Here is a 25,623-nt window from a genome sequence, read left to right as displayed (position 1 = left end):
TTGTACTCCGAGGTCAGCCCCCATCTCTTTTGCTGCTATCAACTACTTCAAAAACAAAAATTAGTGAATCAAAAATCTTAAGTCTTTATCATAAGAACCCTTACAACTAATCCATTCAAAGAGAACCTACTAATTGATTTTGTGTAAGCTACTTATTAGATGATATGAATTTTTATTACACTATATATAATCATTTAATATGAAGTAGGTAATTGTGATTTCATAACTTTATTTTTTATGGGGTCATAGTAATTTAATATAAAGTAGACAATGGTACTTTATTAGTGAATCAAAAATCTTGTCTTTATCATAAGAACCCTTACAACTAATCCATTCAAAGAGAACCTACTAATTGATTTAGTGTAAGCTACTTATTAGATGATATGAATTTGTATTACACTATATATAATCATTTAATATGAAGTAGGTAATTGTGATCTCGTAACTAAGGAAGAAATTAAGCCTCGAAAAGTAAGTCAAACTTTGACTATTTAATACTTTTGCACTAGGAATCAAGCCTTAGTGTGTGATGTTTAAGCCGTTCGCAACTCTCACCCTCCACATGGTATTTCACCCCAAAAAGAAAAACAGTTAACTGCAACAGACGATGAGCATTTCAAAACATGCGGCCACTGCCAGAAAGATACATCTATAAAGCGATCTCATTTTTATTATTGACATCTCCAAAACAACACAATACTTAAAAATAGAACATATATGTGTATAAATATATGTATGGTCCCACACTTAAAAAAAAACACACATCCATTTTCTGTAATAGATTTATTGTAGATCTGGAATTCAGAAGAGATGGTGATGCTTCTTGCCACTGGCTTCCTCTTCTTCTTTCTTGTCTTCCTTCTTCTCGTGGTGTTCATGGAAGGCAAAACCGCCACCGCCCACAGCAGCTGCTGCAGCAACCTCCTCCTCTATCTTGTGCCTGCGAGCATGCTCTGGATCTTTCTTTGCTTCATGTTTCTCATACTATCACATCACACACGAGCAATATAAATTCAGTAGACTGGACAAACTTCAATTTTTAGTTTCAAACCCTAAAAGCAATAGTTTTAGCGTATATTCAGAGTGTATATATCACCAAAAAGGTATACAATGAGTAGCTCGCGCAAGGTACACAAACTCAATTAAATGGGCATCCTTCAATTTTAATGTCAGGTAAGATGTAGAAATTCAGTGAAGTAGATATCCTACGATTTTAATTTCAACACTAAAAAACAATAGTTTTAACATATATTCAATGTTTATATATCAAAATAAAGTATAATACATGTGAGTCAAGATATACAGATTTGACGGCAGGAAAGATGTACGAATTCGGTAAAATAAATGTCCTTCAATTTTAATTCAATCCTAAAACAGTAATTTTAGCAAATATTCAGTCTATGTATATCAAAATAAGTATAGCATATGTTTGTCAAGATTTACAGATTCCATACTCTTCAATCCTTATTTCAAAGCCTAAAAGCAATAGATCTAGCCTATATTCCGTATAGTATACCAGATGTTAGTGAAAAGATAGATTCAGTAAAATGAATACATTTTAATTTATAGTTTCAAACCATAAAGAACTTTATGTTAACGTATATTCAGAATATATAAAGTATGCCGTATGTTATGTTACGAAAGATCTACTGATTCAGTAAAATGGACACCATTCGATTTTCAATTTCAAACCCTAAAAAGAACAATTTCAACATATATTCAGTGTATATGTATCAAAGAAAGTATACCAGTGCAAATGCTCCAGCGGCGGCGGCGCCAAGCTCACCTTCATGTTCCTTATTCTTGTGGTGTCTTTCCTCCCTTTTGGCCTTCTCGTACTCATCTTCACGGCCATAATCAACCGTCGTTTGCTCTCCGTATGAACCGTTATCTACATCATCCTCTTTCTTGTGGTGAAACAGATGATGATGATGCTCCTCAGCCATCCTGAACTGAAAATTATGGATATACACACAAAATACTTCAACTCACAGAACTGACGAGATTGTTGGAAAATAGTGATATAGAAATAAGGGAGATACACAGTGTATATATAACTTCAGGGGTAGTGCAAGGGACCGAGTTGCGAAAAAGACGCGCACTGATAATTTGTGTGTATATTCGCAATGATGTCGCGGACAGAACGCGTGGAAGATAGGTTTGAATTGCAGTTGAGTCTCTTTTTTTTATTGTATTTTTTTCTTAATGCACTATTAACTGGCATTCTTTTTTATTTATTATCTAGACATCTTTTTAATCACTATTAACTGGCATTGCTTTTTAATATTAATATATAGGCTTTCTCTTTTGGCATTAAATTTATAGACAGACATTATCTTTGATAGATTTGTTTAGATTTGTTTGATTGAATAACAAGGTCCATCAATTTTCTCTATTATAAATCTGATATATTTTTAATTCATAGATTTGTTTGTTTGAGTAATTAATGATAAAGGTCCCTCAATTTTCTCAACTATATCTCTTCTATTTTTATTTTTATTTGAAATAAACCGACATATATGTCCCTTTAGAGACGGTTGAGAAAAGGTTTTCATTGACTATTGTGGACTATGGGATAAGACATAAATTTATTTGTCACTCTATCATTTGGTGGGGCAATTTTGAAAGCTTTTTCTTTCTGCATATGCAATTATTTGGGGTTGGACAATTGTTGGTTTAAAAGATGAGGAGTCACTTTCTGTCTATTGTCACTGCTCACAGATGGAAAGTTTTCTTGGTGGAGTTTCTATGTTGCTGAATTGACAACGTAATTACCCAGCGGTATATCAAAGAGCACATTCCTGTTGTTTAGAGCATATTCTTTCAACTTTATCCATTGAGATATTATTCATGTTTGAATGCACTCTTTCAAGCTCTTCTGCTGCTGTTATTATCATTCAGTAGACTTTAATAAAGTGTTCATTGGATTTTATCCTGTTCTTCCTTTGTTTTGTAATCAGCCAACAGATTCTCCTTCTGGAATATCAACTCAACGATTTATCTACACTGTCAAATTGTTTGATATATGTAGAAAATAAAAATAAGGTGTGTTGCATTGAGTAAATAGGTTGTATTTTTAATTGGTTTTATTATTATGACTAATAGAATTTCCTTTGAGATATCAAGTTTAACTATTTATATTAAGTAAATGAGTGTCTTACATTTTATATTTTTTATTATTTTAATTTAATCGATAGGCTATTTGTGGGGCTCGCTCCCTAAAAGTTAACTTTTTGCTTGAAATTTTATTTTCCTACCATGCTAATATTTAACTTTGATTTATCTTTATAAAATCTTTAATTGAGATTTATACTTAAATATTGATAAATATTTTTAGAAACTAGACATTTTAGAGAGTTTCAATATAAATATTTTGAGTTTTCAAATTTATTCTATTTTGACTTGCATGGTTATATAAGAAGTTTTGTACATTGAGTTTTTTAAAAGAGAGAAGTGGAAGTTTTGTAAGAGAAGTTTTGAAGTAGTATTTTAAAATCTTTTCCTTGTATTGGTGTTGTTTTGTTATTATTGTCATCTAACATTTGTATTTTAGTGACTTAATGCTCATTATTTTCACTCTAAGCCATCATTTACAGATCTATTTTATGTATTAATCAGCCATTCATCAAATTATGTGCCCCCTTTTTTTTCCAACTCATTGTATTTTAATTCATTAATGCTCATTATTTTCACTTTAAGCCATCATTTAGCAATCTATCTTATGTATTTATCAGGCATTCATCAAATTGTGTGCCCCCTTCTTATTCAAACTCGGAAGCCCTTTGTATTTATTTTTTCTTGTAAAGTACATAGTTTAAACATTTTTATTTTGAATTATATTTTTTTTATTTGGTTGCTTCATTTTATTCAAACCATAATCTTTTAATTAAAAAAATTAGATATTTTTTACTTGTTTCATTTAGATCCAATTTTAAATTTTAAAAAAAAAAAATTTAACTACCTTCTTTAAATATTGAAATTTGGATGTTATTTTATTTACATTTAATATTATAAGGTAACGTTTAGATAAATAAAAATTTAAATATAATAGTTTACATAATTTTATTATTATAGTAAATACTTTTAGAAATAAAATAAAATACCGAGTTGATATTAAAATAATGAATGATTATTTTAATTTATTTTGAATATACTTTTACAACTCATGATAAATTTCACAACCTTAAGTAAATTGTATTCATTCACTGGCTAGATTAAGTAATAAAATCTCTACAAAAGTTTCTAAAAATATATTACTGCAGAATCCAATCTTTGAAAGTCAGCAGTAATAGAAGTTCAATAGATATTAATCTTTTATAGTATCTTATGGATCATGATCTCTAATTTTATGTGTTCTTGTATAGACATATGTGCCAGTTGCGAGGTCACATGGTGAACATGGTCAGGATTGTGGCGCAGTACCTTCGTGTAAGTAACACTTTGTTTGTTTTGATCAACATTATAACACTTACCTTTTTTTTTTTGTGGATGTTTCTCGCTAGTATCCCATTTGATATTTATCCATTGCAAATTTCTTTGCTAACAATATTCTATTCTTTAGCTCATGATGAAGTGTGGACTCCTCCTTCAGTTGGCAGTCCACTATTGTTTGCTATATTGTCGACAACAAGGACCATGCAAACATCATCGTCTATGCCTAGTAGAACTGGTAAAACCTTGTTTTGCTATATTTTGTAATGTATTATATTTTGTAATGTCTTTCTACAAGTTGATGAAAAATGAAGTAGCATATTAGTACTTAAATGATGTCTACAGAAGCTTGCATACACACAAACACATGCATACACACACCACGCATACATATATATATAGCCACACATAGAGAGACATGGGCATAGGTAGGGAGGTAGACCAACAGAGAGCAGTACTAAAATTGTCATTTAATTGTATGATGTTTCAGTTGATAGAGCAATAGAGAGCAGTACTACTAAAGCTGATCCATTTCCTAGAGTAGTTCGTGTGATTAGTACTGGTTCGTATGGAGGGACATTGTTGCTGAATAAGAAAACTATGTTTCCATTAAGAAAATCAAAGCTTCCAGGTGCTTTAAATTTGATATTATTTAAAGTGGAAATTTAGTTTACTTTTACATTACTCATTTTGGACTGATAAATCCTTTATGTTCTTGTAGGTAATAATGCTTTGTTTGAACATCTTTTTCATATGACATTGAGACTATTTGGACCCACCATATTTAAAAGGTATGTAGTTTCATATCATTGCTACATAATTTTTGTTTTCTTCTATTTATTGTAATATATTAAAGTTATTACTCTAACAATCTATTTGTTTTTAAAAAGGTGGAATTTACAAGCTGTGGAATTAAAAAATTAGCTGATTGCATCCATTGAGGAGAAATTTGGGAAAAACATTTTTGACACTGGCCTACTTCTAAAAAGAGAAGCAAAGCATATAAAGATTGTGAGGGATCAATATAGAAGGGCTCTTAAGGATAACCCAAAGTATGATCGTCCTCCTATGATTCCACCGATGGAGTGGAATGAAATAATAGAAGATGCAAAGGAGAAAAGGCTATGTGAAGATAGATATAATGAAGCAGCACAGGGCAAAAAGAGGTACGTCATTATAGTATTAAGTACATTGTAATCATGCACTAATTATTGATATTTGTAAATATATAATCTAAGATGTTTGAAATTGTTCATAGATTGTAGGACACATCTGTGGCTACAAAAGCAAGAATAGAAAAGGTTGGCCAAGACAAACTTGGCTCTTGTGGTTATATGAATCTGCAGTCTCAACTTGTAAGTAGAGCAATGAATTTTGTATTTTTTTTTAATATAATGTTGCAAACAGTTTTTTTTAATGGAACCATACATGGAAAACTGATGTTATCAAGCAAAAATATAGGGCATATATTTCAATGTGGAGGTCACAGATGAAGATAGAAAAATTTCCTTGAAGGAAGGCTATAAAGTTGTGGTTACATGCCTACGTGAAGAATCTGTAAGCCTTGCCCAAGAATCCAGTGCACCAAATTATATCTCACAGGTAAATTGGTCAGATGAAAAGTAAATGAAATTAAATAGTTGAGAAGATTATTTTTTGGTATTTGTTTTAAACGTAAATTGACTACATAACAATGTGCATAACATTTTACTGCAGCCTTTATATCCTACCATAGAACCTGCTCCTGACAAAGGCCATGATGTGCATTATAGTGGTGGAGATATTAATTTGTTATTGGAAATTAATTATGCAATTATGAATACAATTTAACATCTTCAATTGGAATTTGACATGTATCCTTTTTTTAATATTTCAGAGCATGTTGAACATCATGCTGAAGCAGTGGACCATGTTCCAAGTGTTCAACATGTTGACGCGGTGGTAGATCAAAATGTTAATGTAGATGATGTGGCATTGTCAGGTAAGAAAAATGCATTTTATGTTTTTACTCATACTTAATTACAAACTTGTAATAGTTAGAAAAAGAAAAAGAGTATGCCAATTTATCACATACACTTGTTCTTGCAATAGAGCCCCCTTTAGTGCAGCAACCTCATGCTCCTCCAAAAAGAAGGAGCCATCGTAATTTGACATTACATGTGCCAGAAGAGGAGGAGAATAAAGTAGATATGGATGCTCCTATGAGCGCTTTTCTTAAGAGAGCTCAGAAAAATAAAAAAAAGAAATGATGTTTTAAAAATCTTCTTTGATAAACCTTGTTGGATAATGAAAGAACTTTGTTTTAAGTAATTTTGTAGGAATGATGTGCATTAATAGCAATTTTTAGTTTATGTTAATGAATATTGTTATGTGTTAATGAATTTTTGATTAGTATTGTGTATTAATGAATTTTATATCATATTAATGAATGTTATGTGATTGTATTGATTGAATGTTATAGTTCATCAATGGATGAATGAATGAATGAAGTATGTAAATAAATGATAATGGGTACTTTAGATTGGTGTTAGGGGGAGGGGGGTGAGGCTAGATGAGCTTCCACCTTCACATGGTTGACCTTGTTAAGTAGAGAATATTATAGTATTCTTGAAACCAAGTGAAGCTCAAATTTTTTAAGTCTTCAAACACACATCCCAATTCTCTTTAACGAGACTGAAGTTTTTTCGCTTGTAATAGTCTCATTGTAGTCATATTTTGGTTCCTTGAACATATAGTTCTTGCTTAGTTTAAATCCCAATTATTATATATTTGTCCACATTGGAGTTAGTTTGGCATAGAAACCTACATATTTTATTATATATATTTAGTCAACTGAAAGCAATTTAGAAAGCATTCAGATAGTTGATGTCTAACAAAAGAAGACAAGATGCATATACTATTTAGCATGGAAATTCTTGTAGGTGAATTGTGTGTGTATGTACACACACACACATATATGTATGTATGTATATAACTTCAAACAAATGTGTAGACTTAATTAGCAAGAGACACCAACCTCAAATCCTAAAATGCAGAAGGAACTAACCTTTGAAATGCAAAGTGTTTATAATGTAAGTAGATTTGCCTTAGATCTCCTTCGAGGTCTTCAACAAACCTGCCTTGTACTTATGAATAATCCACCAAGATTTGAAATAGTGTTTTTCAATAAATGCTCTAAACTTGGAATATACCTTCATAAAAATTCTGCCTTAGATCTGCTCATCATATTCAAAATAAGCCTTCACATGTCTATTCACCTAGGTCTGATTTAGGTCTTCCACAAATTTGGTTTATAATTATGCTCTTGAATCTCTTAAAATCTTCTTTGTATTCAAATGATATTTAATGAATTGATTGATACAAATTTCCTCATACTTGAATCCAAATATCATTATCATTGTCAAACATAACACAGACATAAAATCATTTTGGTTATTCTAATTTAGGTCTTCCACAAATTTGGCTTATAATTGTGCTCTTGAATCTCTTAAAATCGTCTTTGTATTCAAATGATATTTAATGAATTGAATGATACAAATTTCCTCGTACTTGAATCCAAATATCATTACCATTGTCAAACATTACACAGACATAAAATCATTTTGGTTATTTGCTTGTTATACAAGTTAGTCTTATCTTTTTGGTTTTCACTAGTCATGCACTTATGCATCTTTGGGATATCCACAAGCTATTAGAGATGTTTGGATGGTTCATGTCCTTATTTTTTTGGGTTTTTTGTAGGGTTTTTGCCATGAGGTCTAAGGACAGACATGTTGGATGTTTGTGATAGACATGTCCACCCATAAGAAAAGTATCAAATGTAGAAAAAATGCAAAGAAAAGCTTGTAAGGGTTTTAGGTGTCTTTAGGCCTAGTAAAGCTTGTAAGGGTTTTAGGTGTCTTTGGAAGGGTTAGTGAAGTTATAAAACCTTTGAATACGTTAGTGAAATATATTAAAGGCATATATGATTGTAAGTTGTTGAAGTTGACACTTTGTGTCAACTTAGACAACAAATTTCAGTTTATAACTAACTGGTAACCGTCAGATAGTTGGATAGCAGTGGTTGTTTACTATTGTTTGGTTATTTAGAAGGGATTTTTTGAGTGTTTGGGGGAGAAGTAGAGTTTGGGTGGTGAGACAAGGCATTGTGAAAAAATTTTAATCAATAAAATAATCCTATTCTCTGTAATTCAGTCTCTGTCCCATGGAACAATGAGTTCCTATGATGTATCAAATGCATTTTAACTAATATTTAATGTGAGAACATTTTATTATTATTTTATATCTTTTCCATGCATTCTTTTAATTTTCATTGCGGGTTGAGTAAGGAATAATAGACTGGTGCAGTCAAACCAGTGACTAGTTAGGCACAGTCAACTATACTTATTCTAAAGTTTCCAATGTAGATTTTCTCCTACCACCTGTAGTCACTGTTATTGGTGGGAGACAATGAGGTTGTGATAATTTATTTGTACTATATTAACCAAATGCAGGTGAGTGGGAAAACTTGGTGTAAGTGCAGTGTTGGATGGTAATTGGTGATGGAGGTTTAGCCTAGATTAGACACCAATCTAATAGACAGTGGATCATTTCATGTTTGAAGATGTTTGGGGGGTGAATCCTTCATGTTTTGGGGGTGTCTCTATTACCCAAAATGAGACAGTAGAGCACTGCAAGTGTTATGATGGGAAAAATATGTCTTTCATTGTGATAGACTATTTCTAAGTCATCTGTGTTGTTTCTTGCTATTGTCAAGAAGTCTTTGTTTTCCTTGAGACCATGCACAAAATTATCTACCATTTTTGCTAATGATAAACTTTTGACTTGAACAATGATAAAGTTTATTATTAATCATTATAGTGGAACAACTTTTGACTTGTTCAAAAATTTTAGTCGAAGGTGTTGGAATTGATAGTGAACCCCAAGCTCCTAGAAATCACCTGCAACCAGAATGCATGTTACATCTGTGTCTGAGAGAGAATATGATCCAAAAAGCATGCCTACTTTGGTGATTTGGCTATTATTTCAGCACTACAAAGTGTCTTATAGTGTTTCTCATTTTCTTAAATAATAGGCAATTAGTTCATGATTTCATCATATCTTATAGTGGAACAACTCCAAGAATCTTGGGTAAATTGCTTGCTATAAGACTTTCTTGTATAGGACACTCAATAATGTGGGCTAAGTGGTGGGTACAAAGAGGAACAAGAAAGGATCTCTACAAGTGCACGGTGTAGTAGAATTCAAAAAATGAAATTGAAGTGCTCTCATATATTCATTATAAGAATCTAGTCAAGCAAATTGGCTTTCATCTCCATTCATGATGGAACTTACAATGATGCATATCCACAACAACCTTTAACTTCCAACAAACAAGTTAAACCTGAAGATAAGCTGTTTGAAGACCTGGTTGACTTTGCCAAGGCAAAAAATAAAACTTCACCCAGTAAAAGCGAAAGTTTTTAAAAATTAGAGGTTGTTCTCTGGGATGGTTTGTACTACATATCTTCAAGTAGCTTGCTACAAGTGATGGTTTAGGTGTAGCATCAATTTTATTGAAGCCATTGTATAGTCTTTTGTTCAATTGAGGTTTATTATTCATTATGTGTTATATTATTCCTAGTGCACTGCAATTTAATTTATTTCTTGTTACTTTTTTTCTAATATGAAATTCCTTTTGAAGATAATTTGTATATTGAAAAAAATTTATGTTCTTACCTAGAAGGTAGACGATTTTAGTAACAGTGCCAAAAGATCCATATATATATATATATATATATATATATATATATATATATATTGCGATGTATTGCTGAAGCTTGTTCTATTTCAAATCTCAAGTAGTGTGTGAGCATTATCTTTTCTTATCATAGTATTTTGTGGGAAGTAATTGCCTGTGTGGCCTTCTACTATTCTCTAGTTCACAATTTGATTGTGGCATTTTGTTCAAAGAAAAGCTTTATAATTACAAATCTAGGATATTTTAATAGATCATTTACTTGTGTGAGGGGATAAAACCCATTTTGGTGCCCTAAAATAAGATAACTATATATAGAAACTCAATCATTGAGACATTTCGTATGGACTTCAGCTATCTTGATGTAGGCTCAGATCTGTTTCTATGCATTTTCTATAACTATTTCTAGGCTTTAATCTACAATGTGAGACACTTATTTTGTTGGTAGGTAATTTAAATAGGAAGCATTTTCTACCGCTAATGTCTGAGAGTTTGTTTTATAAATGATATCTAAGTTTATTATTATCAACATGCATGAAATCTTATAATAGGAGAATATTATCAATATGCATGAAATATTTAAGATCATACAAGATTTTCTTTCATCTAGAGTTGCATAGGTGTTGAAACTCCTTTATTATATACAGGTTTTTGCTGGAACTAACTGTTTGAAAACATCATAATGTGGGTTATTTTCATATTGCAACACTATTAGCCAATCAGAAAAGATGTAGATTTGAAATCTATTTCACTTTTTTTTCATCCTAAATTGAAATACATCTACATTATTAATAGTCATTTTTTGTGTTTTAGGTGCAATTTATCAAATAACCCCCTTTTTGATGTCTTTTGAGTTAGTCCTTTGCTCAAACAATAAATTAAAAGATTATTTTACTGTAGGGCCCTAAAGTCAGAAGTGGAGATTTACCACAACCTATCATGCTCACAAAGGGCCAAGAGTTTACTTTCACAATCAAAAGAGGAGTGGGCTCTGAAGATTGTGTAAGCATGAATTATGATGATTTTGTGAATGATGTAGAGAAAGGAGACACACTACTTGTTGATGGTACATTCTCTTGTGCTGGCTTGAAAATTCATTTATTAGCTGAAAAGAACAGAGTTACTAATGCTATTCGCAACATTTTCATAGCTTTCGATTTCTTATCGTTATTTGAATTTCTCTAGGGGGGATGATGTCACTGCAAGTGAAGTCAAAAACATCAAATTCTATAATTTGTGAAGTAATCGATGGAGGAGAGCTTAAATCATGATGACACTTAAATGTGCATGGAAAAAGTGCTACCTTGCCTTCCATTATAGGTTAAGACCATTTTATCAACTCTCAGGCATGCATAGAAAATTAGATTTTTGTTGCTTATTGACATGTACATCTCAATTTGCTTCTTTTCTTAGGGACTTTGATTTCATTGTGATTTCCCTTTTTTGTACCTAATATTGATTGATTGAAGTTACCTAGAATATAATTGAATGATATGTTTATCAATCTTGAAATATGTGTAATATTTGTATTTTTTTGTTACTTGTATATGTGATGAGTTTTTTTGACCAACACATCATCTAAGATAGCTTAATTTGGTATTTGGTAAAATTTATTTCTTGTCTTTTTTTTTCGCAGATAAAGATTGGGATGATATTAAATTTGGAGTTGAGAATGGCATAGACTATTATGTTGTTTCCTTAGTTAAAGATGCTAAGGTGGTGCATGAGTTGAAAGATTACCTTAAAAGTAAACCTTTCAAGCAAAATTTTAACTTTTTAGTGTAATATAATCCTTTGCAGACAGTATTAGGCTTGATATAGCATGTTCCCTTAATTTATATTTTAAATCAGAATTTAAAATGTGATAAAATATCAATGCATTTGTATTTGTAATTATGTAAAGGTTGTGGTGTGGATATCCATGTGACTGTGAAGATTGAAAGTGTTGATTCAATACCAAATCTTCATTCATTTCTTTCTGCATCAGATTAGGTAAGTACAATCTCCCTAGATCAGAGGTTTTAGTTGCATAAGTTGTTACTTTATGATTGGTGATATTGCTTTGAATGGGGTTAATAAATTATGTGAAGTCATGCTTGTCAAGCATTATATAGAAAGTTAAATGCACATGCTACTCTGTTTACTATTTAGTCATGCATGTATTTGTTTGCATGTTGGTGCTTTTCCATTGTTGGTTTTTGATGGTTTTTGTATGGCTTTGATGTAAAATACAAAATATAAAAGCTTTACTTGTGAATATGTTATAATCTTCTTTAAATTGTTGGGAAGTTGGGAAGGACTATGAGCTTCAGTAAAGATGTTTTTAAATCAATTTTTTTGATTGTCTATCATTCAATGAAGTTAACTAGAATGAGACCATCATTTAGCTGCCTGACTGATTCCTAGCTATTGAGTTTTCAAATTGTAGTTTCCTCATAGAGCTCAAGATGGTTCTGTCAAGAAACGAGAGAGAAAAACTTTAATGTGGATAGTAATATCTAAATTGACACTTTGAAAGAAGGGATAGATATATTCTTTATACTATAATTTTCACATGAAATAAATTAATGTGATTTTTTTCCTGTGTGAGTAAAATCTATGAGGCCATATAGCCTTTGGAGATTTTTCTAAATGTGACATAAGTTGGTTAAAATGTCATAACTCTTAACTGTGAAAATCTTGACATCTTCCTCATTCTAAGACTGTTTGCTTCTAATGGGCATTTTTATGTCATCACAACTTCTCATAATTGATTGTACTAGGTACATTCCCATGCAAGACTTGTTGGTATCTTATGCTTATGAAATTTTAGTGTATGTATTTAAACATGGCATTCTCTTCAGATTCTACTGTTGTAATTCATAAATTTGACATTAGTTCAATCTCATAAATTATGCCTTTATGCATCTTTTAGCTTCACAACAAAGGTCTTAGAAGTTGTGAACTGTCAAGAAACATTTTTCTACGAGGGAAATGTGTTTTTCCAATTCCTAACAGAGATGTTGTGGCATGCAAGGGATATGGGTATTTTTGTGCAGTTGTCATACCATGCATGGTAAAAGATCTTCTATTTTCCATAATTTTTGTTAGTGCTTCCTTGAGAAGAATTTAGGGTTAGCTTTAGGTTCATTCTAGCTCTGATTCCATCTTGTCACCTTTTGTTTGGGTATGAGATGCAAAATTTTGAATACATAGGATACAAGTTATGTTTTAAAAGCTAAGAAAAATTGTCTTACAAGTTAGATTTCAACAGCTAAGAAACAATGATCTTATTGTTTTGTTAATTTTTACCTTCTTTTGAACTTGGTATCCAAGATTTGTTATTTTGTCTCTCATAAACACCACTTAATAGTATTTGGCTATTCTCTAGCATATCTCACACACCCAAATATTCAATCGACTCATTTGAGGTTGAAAGATACCACCTAGAGGACTGATCAAGACAGTCTCCCAAACAACAACACCCTTGTCTTTTGTCCCTATTCAGGTAAATATTTAGCTTCCTAGATGTCCAGAGTCCATATAGTAGTTTATATGTCAATCTGATTAAACTATGAATGATCATGCATCTCTTAGTATTCAAGGCTCCACTATTTGTCCAGACACCAGTGTCAGAGTGTAGAATTGTCGTGGAGTAGTGTTTCTGCAAAATAGTTTGTGTTCTTGGTCTATAGGATCTCCATTCCTTAGTACATGTGTCCAATTTTGTGATTTGCAGAGGGAAGGGCACCATTCTTTAATGCAAGTGTCCATTTCCAATGACCATACAAGGTTGGAGCACCCAAATATTGTGCAAGTGACCTGTAGTGGTGAATATAAGTTGTGTGTCTTTGTCCTAGTCTCTGTCCTACAGAAACATCCATCTTGAATGCTAGTGCTCCATTTGATTCTCCAAAATAAAAAAATTCTTGGATCCTTGTTCCTGTGTTTCTATTCCCTTTTCTTCTATTTTCTACTACCTACAATATACAGTTGTATAAGCTTACAGTTTTATGAAAGTACTTCGTAGGAGGTTTTTTGATATTTATGTGCTAGTGGTCCCTTGGACATTATTGAATGTTTTCTTTCATTTAGATTATTTATGACAAGCATTTACACACTACTTGCATGTGAATGGTCATAGCCACCTTCATTTATAGCCACGCTCATTCAAGTTATGCATGTATTGATTTTTTTATGGTATTTGTATGTTGTTTAGCATTCTAACAGTTGTCTCTTCCTTCCTTTTCTTTAGGCTATGGTAGCTCAAGGGGATCTTGGAGCAGAGCTTCCTATCGAGGAAGTTCCTTTAATCTTGGTAATTTTATAGAGTTTTTTATCATTAGTTAAAATGTTACACATATCAATGAAATTCATTTCTTGAATTTTTTGTTTGCAACCATTCTTATTGAATTCCCTGCTTACTACCCAAGATCAAGCTAATATTTCAAATCAAACTGGGTATGATGCAGTCTTCCATGCTGACACAAGTAGTGTTAACTTGGAAGGGCTTTCTATGCTTCCCTTATCACAAGGTGCACCTTCTTCTGCCATGGAAGTCCAACTAGATGCTCTTGGGCTTGGAATTCAATTAAGCTTCTTGACATTATTCATCTTACTTTTTAATTATTTGCAAGCCAAAAAAGCAAAGATGGAGGCCAGATTCAAAATGCCCTATAATTTGTCATCTTGCTTGGTTTTTTAAGAACTTTTTTATCCTTCATTGTACTCATAATGCAATTTCCTAAATAGAATTTATTTTTCACTTTCTTGATTTGATAGAAGAGCAAAATTGGGTCTAGAAGAATAGAATTTAGTGTTAAATTGTTAGTTCAGCCAGTTGAAGAGAACTATAGATTACTTAGCAATTAGGTTTGGAAGACTATAATTGGATCCATGATGTAACCTGCAAGAGTGAATGGTGGATTTAGCATTTAGACTTTGATCTATATTTTAATTTATTTTTTATAATTTCTAAAATGAAAACTACTTTTATCTGTTTAGTATGTAAAGTTTTGATATTTTTTCACAGCAAGTTAAATTATGATACTTCTAGAACTAGAATTTAATTGTGTAGTTTTTCAGTTAAATTTGTTGGTCTATTTTTCATAAGTAATCAGTGATAAGAACCCACTTAAATAATCCATAATAACTTGTCCATTTATTGCCTTCCTCTTTATTTGTCTTTTTATTGCATCCATCTACTACCATCATTCTCATTAGAGAGATTCTTGTATACATCTACTCATGAGAAATGAGTTCATAAATTCAACTAAAAAGTCATAGATTTTTATATATAGCCGATCATTTATTCATGTAAATGAATCAATAGATTGGATTCAAAAATTATATAATTGAATCCTAATAATTTTCTTATAGTTGGAATATATTTATACATAAGTAGAAAACATCAGTCCATAGTAAATTGGCACATATGAAACTGAGTTTAACTATGAAAAGCTTTGTGATGCATAATTTTTTTGTTAAATTAATATGTATTGAGAATTGTTCTTTTTATTTCTTGCCAAGCCAGTCTTTGCTTGAGAGTGGCAGGGGAGGTGGAGGAAAAGCTCATGGAGAACATCAATAAGCTAAAGGCAGAAATGGTGAAATTGGAGGAAGCGGGACACATGGCAAGACTAAGAGATTATAGAAATAGATGTGTGAGGATGAAGATTGTATACTATGATGCCTTCAAAGAAGTGATTTTCAAGGAAGAAAAAGAGAAGCTATATTTTCATGCCAACTTTACCAGGCTTAACCTTGTTGCCTTTTATGATAAGTTAGAAGATATGGTGGAAACCCATGATCGAATGGGGATTATGAGTCAGACCAATGGGGATAAATATGATGGGCAATGGCTTGATGGGTTGAAGCATGGCCATGGAGTCTACAGATGGGCAGATGGGAGTTGTTATATGGGGACCTTGAGTAAGGGGCTCAAAGATGGGAAAGGTACATTTTATCCTGCATGTGGCAATCAGAATAGGCTATGCCACTTTTTGGAATCCTTGCCTTCCAATGTGGATCAGCATGACAATCTCTCCATTGATGACCAATCTTTTTGGAAGGAGAGAAGCTCTTCTATGTCTGATTTTGAGGTTTATTTGAATACTTCTTATGTCCCTAGCTTTGAAACAACATCCTCAAAAACCCTTGAATCTAGAATAGTAAGAACCTTTTCCTTTGATGGGATAAGAAGCTCAAGTAGTGAGGAATTTGATGATAATGACGAGGGTGTCAGAACTTGTGATCCCAAAATTTTTCCTATGCAATCTGCTATCAAGAGAGAATATGTTCAAGGAGTTTTGATTAATGAGGTATCCAGAATAAATGTGCCTTCCAAGGCTGTGAAAAGAGGGCATAAATGGCAGCTAAATGAAAGTAAGAGATCGGGTGAAATTATCTATAAAGGGCACATAAATTATGAATTAATGCTCAATCTGCAATTGGGAATCAGGTTCACATATTTATTTGCATATTCACGCATATGACTAGCGACTTGCTCAATATTTTACATTTATATGGTTATGCCTTGTAATGTTTATTGATTTTGCTAACAAGAAATTCAGAGTTAGACTAACAAGAGAATGAAAAATGTATATGTGTAATATTTGAATGATGAAAACAATATGATTTTAAAATGTGTATATATTTTTAGTCAATTTCTTGTTATTAAAGAAGACTGTATTGAAATATACTGTTGAGTTTGTGTGTTTGTCCCTAGACATATTGGATTCACAAAATTTTGAATTTGCCACACTTGGTTTTGGGTGTACAAGAGATTTACATTTTAAACACCATGCATACTAATTTAGTCTCATCTATATAATTTTTGCAATTAGTCGAAGAAAGTGGGAGTTATTGTGCCTAGTTTATTTGGCAATTTTTGTCAGCATCCTTGGAAATTGATGCATCTTTGTATCTTAAGATGTTAGTTGTAACTAAACGAGTCCTTTAAGCTATAAATTTAGGTGTGGTAGCCAACTAATGCTAGTTGTAAGGTACACAAATTTTATATTGTGGGATTCCTCAATTTGACTTAATGTTCCATAGGGTTTCAGCATCCTATTGGTTTTCTTTTCTTCATTGTTTACCAGTGTGACCATTTTACAGGTACTTCTTCGTATGCTGCCAAATTACTATAATCATGTTCATACTTATGAAAGCACATTGATCTCTAAATTTTTTGGTCTACATAGTATCAAAGCAGTAGAAGGAAAAAAGGTATTTTCTATACCTTCTTACTCTGTTTTCCATTTAATCATTGACATAATATGTCAATTTTTGGTAACTAGACATTATTTTCAAAATTAAACATGGTGAGTGGGCTTAAAGTGGCAAGTTGGTGGGGCAAGCTGGCGAGCCGACTTAGCGAGGCCACTTAGAGACGTGACATGACAAGCTGACTTGGTGAGCAAGCTCAATGAGCAAACCTCAGGACTAACCTTGATGAGGCACTTTGGTGGGGCGACTTGATGACCGAACTCAAAGAGTCAACTTGGCGAGCATACTTGAACAGTCGACTTGGTGGGGCAAGTTGGTGAGCTGACTTGGCAAGTCCACTAGGTGAGGTGGGATGGTGAGTCAACTTGGTGCGATGACTTGGTGAGCTGACTTAAAGAATGACCTTGATGAGGCACTTTGGTGGGGTGACTTGATGAGAAAACTTAAAGAGTCAACTTTGTGAGTGTACTCGAACAGTCGACTCGGTGACATGACTCGGTGGGCTGGTTTGGTGATTCGACCTGGCATGCGTACTTGAACAATAGACTTGGTGAGCTCACTAAAAGAGTCAACTCATTGAGGTGACTGGGTGGGAGTGACTTGGCGAGCTCACCTAGAGAGTTGACCTAGGGGATGGGCTTGGTGAGCAAACTTAAAGAGTTGACTTGGTGAGCGCACTTGAATTGTCAGCTTGGCGAGCGGACTTGGGGACTTGGTGGGACATGTGGGTGAGATGACTTGGTGAGCTAACTTGGTGAGAAGATTTAAGTATTGACCTTGATGAGGTGCTTTGGTGGGGTGACTTGATGAACAAAATTTGAGTCGACTTGGCGAGCGTACTTCAATTGTCAGCTTCGCAAGTTGACTTGGCGAGTTGACATGGCACGCTGACTTTGTGAGCAAGCTCAATGAGCAGACCTAAAGACTGAACTTGATGAAGCACTTTGGTGGGGTGACTTGATGATCGAACTCAAAGAGTCAACTTGGAGAGCATACTTGCACTAGTACATTTGGGTTCAATTTTTTACCTTTATTGGTTGAATTTTTGACCCAATTTTTGACCAAATTCGACCAACCCATTGGTGAAAAAAAAATTTCTTGAAATTTTGACCAACTCACTAGTACATGATTTTTCTCAATTGTATAACTAATTATATATTCTTCATATTAGTTATTGTCGATGTTTTTGCAGCATTCTATAAAATAGTTCACATGTCTTGCTTATGATACAACATTTTACATGCATCGTACTCTCTCTCATTCGGCTAATGATGGATTACACAGAGTGATCTAAAACCATGATGCTAAAAAACACACAATCAAATCTAAAATGAACTTGCACTACAAATGGATTGTGGAAATATGATAATGATAAAATTGCACGCATCTCTACGAGGACAATCACAACTTAAACATATATTTGTCTTGGTAGACATGCATGTAAAATTAACAATATCATATTTCCATAATCCATTTGTAGTGCAAGTTCATTTTGGATTTGAATGTGTGTGTTTTTTAGAATCATGGTTTCAAATCACTTTGCATAATCCATCATCAGTCGGATGAGAGAGTGTAGGATGCATGTAAAATGTCGTATCATAGGCAAGACATGTGAACTATTTTATAGAATGCCTGAAAAAAATTTACACCTTCTTGTTGGTGGAAATTTCCACCTTCATTGGTTGAAATTTCCACCAACACTTGGGTTTTTTCGACCTTTGTTGGTGGAAATTTCCACCAACGCTTCAATTTTTTTCGACCTTTGTTGGTGGAAATTTCCACCAACACCTAAATTTTTTCTACCTTTGTTGGTCGAAATTTCCACCAACGCTTAAAATTTTTTCCACCTTTATTGGTCAAAATTTCCACCAACACCTAAAAATTTTTTTGCCTTCATTGGTCGAAATTTTCACCAACGCCTAAATTTTTTTCTACCATTGTTGGTCAAAATTTTGACCAATTCCTGCATGACCTTAGCCAATGGCTTATTGGGTTTTCGACCAATAGATTGGTCAAAATTTTGACCAACTAGTGAGTTGGTTGAAATATCGACCAGAAAAATATCGACCAATGGGTTGGTCAAATTTGGTCAAAAATTGAACCCAAATGTACTAGTGATTTACAAATCTATTTAATGTATTAATTAGCCATTCATCAAATTATGTACCCCCTTCTTATTCCAACTCTGGTACCTTTTTTGTCATTTAACATTTGTATTTTAGTGAATTAATGCTCATTATTTTCACTTTAAGCCATCATTTAGCAGTCTATCTTATGTATTTATCAGGCATTCATCAAATTGTGTGCCCTCTTCTTTTTCAAGTTTGGAAGCCCTTTATATTAGATTTATTGTATTTATTTTTTCTTGTAAACTACATAGTTTAAACATTTTTATTTTGAATTATAACTTCTTTTATTTGGTTGCTTCATTTTATTCAAACCATAATCTTTTAATTAAAAAAAATAGATATTTTTTACTTGTTTCATTTAGATCCAATTATAAATTTAAAAAAAGATTAAATTAATTACCTTCTTTAAATATTGAAATTTGGAAGTTATTTTATTTACATTTAACATTATAAGGTAATGTTTAGATAAATAATTTTTTTAATATAATAGTTAACATAATTTAATTATTAAAATAGTAAATAATTTTAGAAATAAAATAAAATATGAGTTGATATTAAAATAATGAATGATTATTTTGATTTATTTTAAATATAATTTTACAACTCATGATAAATTTCACAACCTTAAGTAAATTGTATTCATTCTCTAGCTAGATTAAGTAATAAAATCTCTACAAAAATCTACTTTTTATTATACAATTACTATATAAAAAATTAAAATATTTTAGAAAGTTAAATAAAATAGAAATTTCTATAAAGGAGTAAATTATTTCATAAAGAGAAATAAAATAGTAAGTTGATATTAAAATAATAAAAATTCAAATTTTATAATTTAAATATTTAGTTAATTTTTATTATTTTCAATATTGAAAGATTATTTTACTTTTTTTTATATGATTTTAGTAAATTCTAGAAAATATTTTAACACTTTTCAACTTTGAGCAAACTCATTTGAAATTACTTCATATTGTATTTGTCATAGGCTATACTGATGTAATACATATGTCTTGGCATAACCTATAGTGGCAGAATGGGAGAATGAAGTGTTGTGACCATGTTAATGTTAAGTTTTTAATATTAAAAATTGAAAGCCAACTAAGTAAAATTAATATATAAATATACCTTCTATATCCCTTACAATTACCAACTTTCATTCAATTTTCATGAGTTGTATTCTTCTTCCCTCAAAGCCTTGGATCAAAAAGCTACTTTCTGTGATTATATTCACTTCATCACTGCTGTAAGAAAAATTCTCCATTTCGCTTACTCATGTTTTCTCTCTTGAATAAAAAGGACCAAAAATTATGTGGGATTTTGGGAGATGGTTTCACATTTAAAGATCAGCCCAAAATAGGATAGAAAACAAATACTAAATATTTTCCAAATCCATTCAAAGTCTGTGCCATTTAAAGCTACTATAAGAATTCTACTTGACCTAATGTTTTCTGTTGTTAAATTTTAATAAGGAAACCTTGGCTCTATTTAATATCTTTGCAAGTATAAACCTTTGATGTTGAAGTTTTCTTTTCTTGATAAAGGTAGTCACTAGCATAATATAATTTATTTAATTTATCTAAAAGTTACTATTAATTTGATATACACTATGATAGGGTTGATACATTTCAATGGTGTTACGACAACATGTGTTCCAATGATAATATTTCTAGTACAAATGAGTTAATATATCGATAGAAGAAGAAAATAATAAGAGAGCATCCACAACAATTATGTGGACTTTTGGTAGCTGCAATGATCTTCCATGATTTTATGCTTTTCCAATCAATTACATAACAACTAAAGCATTGACAATTTCATTATCTAATATGACAATAATATTTAATTCTTTATTTGAAATTAGCTATTGAGTGGTACATAACTAACCATTTCTTTAATTTTTTATCAAATATTTTCATGTTCCTTGTAAATTATCAACATCACAGGACTGTGATGCTAAAAAGCTACAAAATGAGACTAGTCAAGAAATGGAGTTTGGAAATAAAAAGCCCACCTGTTACGTGTGTGCTTGAATTCACTCTATCAATGACGTTGTATGCAAGTTGTTGAATTAGTGTTAACATTAATAAAATTAGAGTATGTTGCTTATACCGCCTTAGAAATCAATTTCTTTATGGTCCCACTCTATTTTATAAAGGTTTTTCTATTTTGTTTTTGCTTTTTGCTTTTTTGTTTTTGCTTGGAAATCTAATTTTGAGACTTTTCACACCCCTCTTTCCATATTGTTAGATGGATTAGAATCCCTAACATCCTATCTAAACTTCTTCACTACCAAATTCTCTCCTAAATTAGCAATACATTGGGTATATTTCAAGGCATTATGGTTGATTTTACTAGGCATAGACTAGAGCACAATTAGAGATCCAAGAATTTAAAGCATCTAGACAACAAAAAAAATTAATTTTGAAAATTGAAAACATGAGTGCAATTAAATATTAGTTCGCTATGGAATAGCCGATCAATCCATGTCTTATCTATGTCTGATCCAGTCTTTATCTACATATAAAAATATTGATGTCTTATATTATATTTTTGGAGTTGTCTGATAGTGTCTAATTGTAAAGGATTGAAATCTTGTGACAAATACAACCATAACTTGATAAATTCCTCTCTAAGATGAAAAATGAAAACAATATTTCCAAAATGAATGGAAGTATATGATAGTGAATAAATGCAAAATGAATGGAAGTATAGAGGTGCTCTAACCAATTGAGCTATCAAAGCTTACATTTGATATTATTGGCTCTTACATTTCTGTCCAAAACCAGAACACTCAAAAAACCAAACTTTTAACAAAAAAATAGTTGGACTAATAGTTAAAAAATACTTCCTTAAATTATAGCTTATTTAAGTTGGGCTTTAGGTTTTAGTTGAATTAGTGTTAACGTTAATAAAATTAGAGTATAGTTTAGGGTTTTGTGTATATTAAATTTGTGTATATCTTTCAAACAATGATATATTTAGATTAAGATTTATATTAATCTCCATTTTAATTATCTATAATTGTAATACAAAGATAGGTTTTGTCAATAATTTACTATGAGAAAATCATATGATTTAGATTAAGATTTATATTAATCTCCATTTTAATTGTCTATAATTGTAATACAAAGATAGGTCTTGTCCATAATTTACTATGAGAAAATAATATTTATTTATGAAATATATTAATCTTTACTTCCATAATTTCTAATAATATATAGCTCAATATATTTTATGTTTTATTTGTTTGTGAAAGATTACTAATTTAAATCCTATTATTTTTAATGTTATCACATGCAGATTTTGTAAAATGCCTTGTCGAAGAATAAATTTTGAGAATGAAGAGCAACGAAGACAGTATCAAAGAGAATATGCTCAGAATTATATGAGACAACAATGTGAACAAAGGAATAATGCTCAAAGAGAGGAAGCTAAAAGTCCTAGAAATGGTGACCAACAAATACAACATAGAGAATATGCACGAAATTATATGAGACAATGATGTGAAGAAGAAAGAAATCATTGAAACCAACTTGATAGAGAAAGATATGTCAAGTGTAGGGCAACTATGATAATGGACGAGATTGAAGAAGAAACGAGACAACATGCAGATAAGATGAGAGAACATTGTACACAAACATCTCAAGATAACCAAAATATAGTGAGAAGACAAACAAAAAGATCGATGAGCCTAGAAGAGTTGAATGAAAGAGAAATACAACAAATACAACAATGTAAATGTGACTACAATCAAGGACAAGCTCAATCTCATGAAAATGGTGGGTTTAGTTCTGATGGGATGAATTCTTTGACAATAGATTGTGTTCTACAAACACCAACTGATCAAATAGAGGATCTTATGAATGTTGATTTGGGAAATTATAATTTACAACAGGAGTTCACATCACAAATAAGAAGACAAAGACAATTGAAAAGAACACAAAATAGAATGGATAAGGCGACAATCAATGGTATTCAAAATAATGGGATTGACTTGAGGATATTACAAATAATGTTTTAGAATGGACTAGATAAACTTGCTATGCCCAGTATGGGCTACATTTGTCAAGAAAGTTATCTTTCAATGAAGGTTGCACGGTTCCTTGAAGGCCCTATTTGTCATTGATGTCGACAAGAAAAGAATGAACATTAATTTTCAGCATCAAACAACATGGATCCCAATCCACAACCATTAGAGCTTTCTAATCTAACACAAATAGAAGAAATGTTGATAGCACGTATCAACCCCATTCTTCAAGTTATGCATGCAACTGGAGGTCAATTTAAATATAAAGGGCATACCATAAGTTTTCCACAAGAAGTAAGAGAAATAGCCAAAATCTTACCACATCGCATAAAAGATTTACCTATTATCATTGTTCGCAAGAAGGATCAATGTGGAACAAGTTATAATTTATAGCTAATAAAGAAAGGGTTTATAGAGCACTTTAATTTAAAATAAATCATGATAAGTTCTATAAAGATGTTTAAATAGACAAAAATGCACTTAGTGAGCTTACATCTAATTCAGATGATAACATCTTTGATCATCTAAATTTAGTTCATATGGAATTTGATTCGGATGCAAATGAATATGTATTTGCAGATCCAATAATGGAGATGGATCAAGGAAATATTATCAATCATACTACATCAATGGCCTCTAAACCACCAAATGCATGAAGAGAGATGGAACTAATTCATGCATGGATAAATAACCCAAATGTAGATCCTGGATCACTAATTGATTGGCTAGGAATTGGAACATCTCCAATGAATGAGTATGTCACAAAAGGATTACTTGATATGGCTTTTCCAACACTATTTCCAGATGGACGATGTTATTGGATTGAACCAAGATTGAGAAGAGTCTATCTTCATGAATTTGGTAAGTATTTACTTTGATATAGAGATCATCACTTTGGATGACACCCATGATTTAGGTATTATAATATGAATATGAGCATGCAACATCATGCACAAAATTCATCAATAGTATTTGCCAAAAAGATCTTGGAAGATATGCCAATCACAATCAATGAGTTATGAGAATATATAGAAAATGTCCCTCACTCACATCTAGTGGATCACTTGATGCATTTTGTTATAACTCTAAGGGGTAAAAGGTCAAGGTCTTATTGGGAAAAATGTTGAGTTGAATTAAGTGATCTCTTGCATCAAATTGGAACACCAACAATTTTCTTTACTTTGAGTGCAATAGATATGTATTGGCTTGAGTTACATGCATTAATGCTAGGAACAAAACCATCTAATCCACAAGAAGCACAAAAATGGTGATGACAAAATATTATTGACTACCCACATATTGTTGCATATTATATGCATGAAAGATATACAATGTTTTGAAAGGAAGTACTACTAAAGGGAATGAAAGTAAAATATTTTTGGGCAAGATATGAATGGCAACACAGAGGATCACCACATGTGCATGGATTTATATAGTTAAAGGGAGCACCTAACTTAGACAGCCTTAATTGGAGAAATCATGATGAAATCAAGATAGTTCAAAAATATTTTGATTCTATTATACATGCATGGAATCCAAGGGGGGATCCACATCAACGAAACATACAGGTATGATATCAATTCTTCTATAGCTATTCAACATATATTATGCTTTTCTTTTTTTTTGCTTAATAAAATATGTTATATCTTCAATAATAGGTCCTAAAAAATTTTACACAACATCCATGCCTTCGAAATACACAACAACTAAACCAAGTAGACTTCAAATGTGATTATGAAGAGTTTCTCAATTGTGTTGAACACCATACAATATGCAAAAAGGGTGCTTGCCTTCATAAAAAAAGAGGGAATATGGTTTGTAGGTAAGATAATTATATAGATTCATATGTTTCTTTACTAAGAAATGAAAAAATAGTGTACAAGCTAATAGTTTTCTTTATTTTTAAGGTACAATGCACCATGGCCATTACATCTAGATGGATCAAGATTATTCGAAGATCCAACAATAGGAGATAAAATATATGAACCAAAAAGAAATGATGATTGAGTAAACACACATAATTATACCATACTTCAGTTATGGAGAGCAAATGTAGATTGGCAACCTGTTCTTTCTAGATGTGTTGAAATGAATTA

At 31.6% G+C, this 25,623-nt stretch overlaps 1 protein-coding gene and 1 long non-coding RNA gene across 2 annotated transcripts; one reads left to right on the top strand and one right to left on the bottom strand.

The window, feature by feature from the left end:
* Positions 1–644: 644 nt before the first annotated feature.
* On the bottom strand, positions 645–2,025 carry LOC149550508 (uncharacterized). The gene is made up of 2 exons (XM_089793508.1): positions 1,749–2,025; positions 645–984 (listed from the first exon to the last, which is right to left on the bottom strand). Exons 1-2 carry the CDS (start codon positions 1,944–1,946, stop codon positions 802–804), a joined length of 381 nt encoding a protein of 126 aa, XP_089649634.1. The 5' UTR covers positions 1,947–2,025; the 3' UTR covers positions 645–801.
* LOC149550507 (uncharacterized) lies at positions 2,001–3,002 on the top strand. The gene is made up of 2 exons (XR_016354212.1): positions 2,001–2,170; positions 2,722–3,002. It is a non-coding gene; the product is annotated as an uncharacterized LOC149550507 (long non-coding RNA).
* The last annotated feature ends 22,621 nt before the right edge of the window (positions 3,003–25,623 follow it).

This window comes from Cupressus sempervirens, chromosome 7 (genome assembly GCF_028749045.1).
Source record: "Cupressus sempervirens isolate cs-2001-9-10 chromosome 7, ASM2874904v1, whole genome shotgun sequence".
NCBI lineage: Eukaryota > Viridiplantae > Streptophyta > Pinopsida > Cupressales > Cupressaceae > Cupressus > Cupressus sempervirens.
This window is presented reverse-complemented; position numbering and strand designations above follow the sequence as displayed.